The 3,032-nt window shown below is 41.3% G+C and overlaps 1 protein-coding gene across 1 annotated transcript; it reads right to left on the bottom strand.

Moving 5' to 3' along the window:
- Nucleotides 1-1,159: 1,159 nt before the first annotated feature.
- LOC146521619 (zinc finger MYM-type protein 1-like) lies at nt 1,160-2,824 on the bottom strand. The gene has a single exon (XM_085149081.1). The coding sequence runs from the start codon at nt 2,822-2,824 to the stop codon at nt 1,331-1,333; it is 1,494 nt and encodes a 497-aa protein (XP_085005207.1). The 3' UTR covers nt 1,160-1,330.
- Nucleotides 2,825-3,032: the final 208 nt, after the last annotated feature.

Below are 3,032 nucleotides of genomic sequence, written 5' to 3' on the forward strand. Positions count from 1 at the left end.
TTGCTTGACTGCTTTTAATGTGTTAGTTGAACAGGAACCAAACAGGTGACAAAGTACTGAAAGACGAAAAATGGATCGTGTCCAGGCAGCTGCAATTATTTTAATGCTTGGGACACATGTTTGATCAATCGTATCATATGATACCCCCCCTTTCAGTGCTCAAACCATTTCTCTTTCCCCGTTTTATAGCTCCCTGGTGTACTCATGAAAAAATGCCTCATGACATTATTTCTGCATCTATACATGTATAAAGTTTCTGTTTAACCGGTGCTCTGACTGTTTCACAGCGGCCAGTCAGCATTCAGGTAATTCGGCTGATCTTCCAGAAACATGCTAATTTTTCTCTGGTTGTCTCCGGTGGCCTCCATTCCTCCTCATCTTTCTATCTTGGGGATATTTCAAGAATAATACCCAAGCATCTGTGCTGTTGTAGCTACATTTTTAGTAGTGCAGAGTACTTAAAGAAATAGTCAACAAGTGTGACTCTTATTCTTTTATTATTAGAATATTGTCATTGTATCTACCTGAGACAACAAATGTGACTACTGAGTTTGTGTATTTCTCTTAGCCCGTGTTTACATTATGAAGAGTCAATTCAAACAGCTTTTTTCTACTATGACGGGATGCAGGGCCGTGCAGAGAGGTTTAAATGGGCGGGTGCTCAAAGTTAAAAAAGGGGCAGATAGAACAGGCTGAACAACGACAACTCACATTCATGACGAATCTAATATGGAATTGCATCGTTCTATATGACTGTCATCAGGTGGGGACAATGCAAAGCAAATGTAGCCTTTGTTTTACCTGATGGCGTACAATGTTGCTGTTGAGGGATTACTGCTGTTCCTGCTGCTGATAGTGCTGGAGGGCAGGGCTGTGCTGTTTTGAGACTGTAGACATTAAAAAGTCCATAGGTAGCTGATTAAACAATTGCTTTGAGATAAAAATAAAATGTAAAAAGATAAGGCAACAGATTTAAAAAAAAAACTGGGAAATAAACTGAAACCAGGATATTAGTAGTACAAATGACAGGGGTCATGGTAGGGTGAGAATGTATTAAAAAAATCTATACAGACAGTGTGTGTGTCCTGTTAGCACCTTTTAAACATCACAGCATCAACTTTACATGGGAGGGATTAGATTGTAGAACTGTAAAATCTTCTCTTTCTTTCTTTCTTTCTTTCTTTCTTTCAAATATTAAAATACAACAGTAAAAAAATAAACCAATAGGAGGATGAATCAAACATTTTATTAATCAGAAAACAAAAACAACACAGGGTATGTTTTGGAAAGAGCAGGAAGGAATAAAATGCTCTTCATGTCCTGTCCCAAATTATAACAATAACTTTCTGTTTGCCATGTCCCGAAAAATGTCAATGACATCACTGTGGTTGACTGGAACATCCTTCTCAACTGCCAATAAAAGAAGGTCTGACAACCTCTCCTCTGAGCAAAGGGTGCGAAGCTTGTTTTTAACTAGTTTTAGTTTTGAGAAAGAACGCTCCACAGTTGCTGTGGACACTGGGAGTGTGCCATATGTCTTCAGCAGCTCAGTCATGTTGGGGAAGATCAGGTGTGCATTGTTTTCTTTGACCACTGAAAGAATGGATGCCACACTGACTGGTGGGGGGCATGTGTATGAAGCATGAAAGACCTTAAGTTCTGTCTGTAATTTGTCTTCCTCCTCAATGTCATAGAACTGGCAGAGTTTCTTCACAGCTTGGTGTGCCTCTGTTGAGATTATTTTCCAGTTGTCTGGGACTGTCAGGGTATGTAAGGCATTCAAGATTTCCCATGTGGAATTATCTCCTCCTTTAAAGCGTCTCAGAAGCTCCTGTGTCATTGTGTCAACAAAAACATAGAACACTTTAACACGGTAGTATTCTTGGGGAGTTGTGAAAGCATGGTCATCAGCAGTAGCTGTTGTGGCAGCAAACTTAAACTTTGCTGGCAATTTCCTCCTCCGAGCTTGTCCAGGGACCTCAGATGGGGGGTCCAGGCCCACTGATGCAGCCTTCTCTCTAGCCTGTTCATAAATTGTCTCAAACTCTTCCTCTGTTCTGCTGTGGTCCAGGCTCTGTAAAACACCATCAACAATCTTGTATGCTGCAGCCAGGTCAATGTCTTTCTTCTGCAATGCATCAGATGCAGTAGAAGTCACTTGGAAGATGGGACAGGTGATCTCCAGACAGAGGATGAATTCAAAATTGATGCTTTTGAGAAGGATCATTGCATCACCTGCTGAAGAGTCTGGAGGATCTTGCTGTAGTATTTCCTCCAGAAACTGCATGACAGCTGGGAGGATCTTCCTCATTGTCTTGAGGGCAGCTTCTCTGCAGGCCCACCTAGTGTCTGACAGCTTCTGCAGCTCCAGTGGGCGTTGCTCGGGGTACAACTTCTCCTGCATTTTAATAAATGCAGAGTGTCGTTTCGATGAATTGGCCACAAAAGTGTAAAGCTTTTCGATTAGGTTGAAAAAGCTGACAAAACACATGTTTGACTTTGCGCTCTCTACTAAAACCAGATTAAGGCAGTGTGCCTGACAGTGGACATATAAGGCCTTTGGATTTTTTTTTTGTATTCTTGACTGAAGTCCTTTAAAGCGCCCGCTCATATTTGCAGCCCCATCATAACCTTGACCCCGGATGTTGTCAATCTTCAGATTATTTTCTTTAAGTAGAGCTATTACTAGCTTTTCAAGAGCATCTCCAGTTGTTGACTCCACATTACACACCTGAAGGAAGCGCTCCTTGATTTCCATGTTGTGCACATATCTGACAACAAAGGAAACCTGCTCTGTGTGCGACACATCTGTGGTTTCATCCATCATGATAGAAAAGGTTTCACATTCTTGAATTTCTGCTTGGATGACACGTCTTACTGATGTGGCCAAAGCTTTAATTATGTCGTTCTGACTTCTGTTTGAGAGAAGCGAGACGAGAGGTCTTTTTCCAGGTCCCTGTCGCTCTTTAATGGCATCAAGGTGTAATTTAATTACACTGTCATACTTGCTGAACAACTCAACTAACTCTAAG

Source organism: Neolamprologus multifasciatus, chromosome 3 (assembly GCF_963576455.1).
Source record: "Neolamprologus multifasciatus chromosome 3, fNeoMul1.2, whole genome shotgun sequence".
In the NCBI taxonomy this organism is placed as follows: domain Eukaryota; kingdom Metazoa; phylum Chordata; class Actinopteri; order Cichliformes; family Cichlidae; genus Neolamprologus; species Neolamprologus multifasciatus.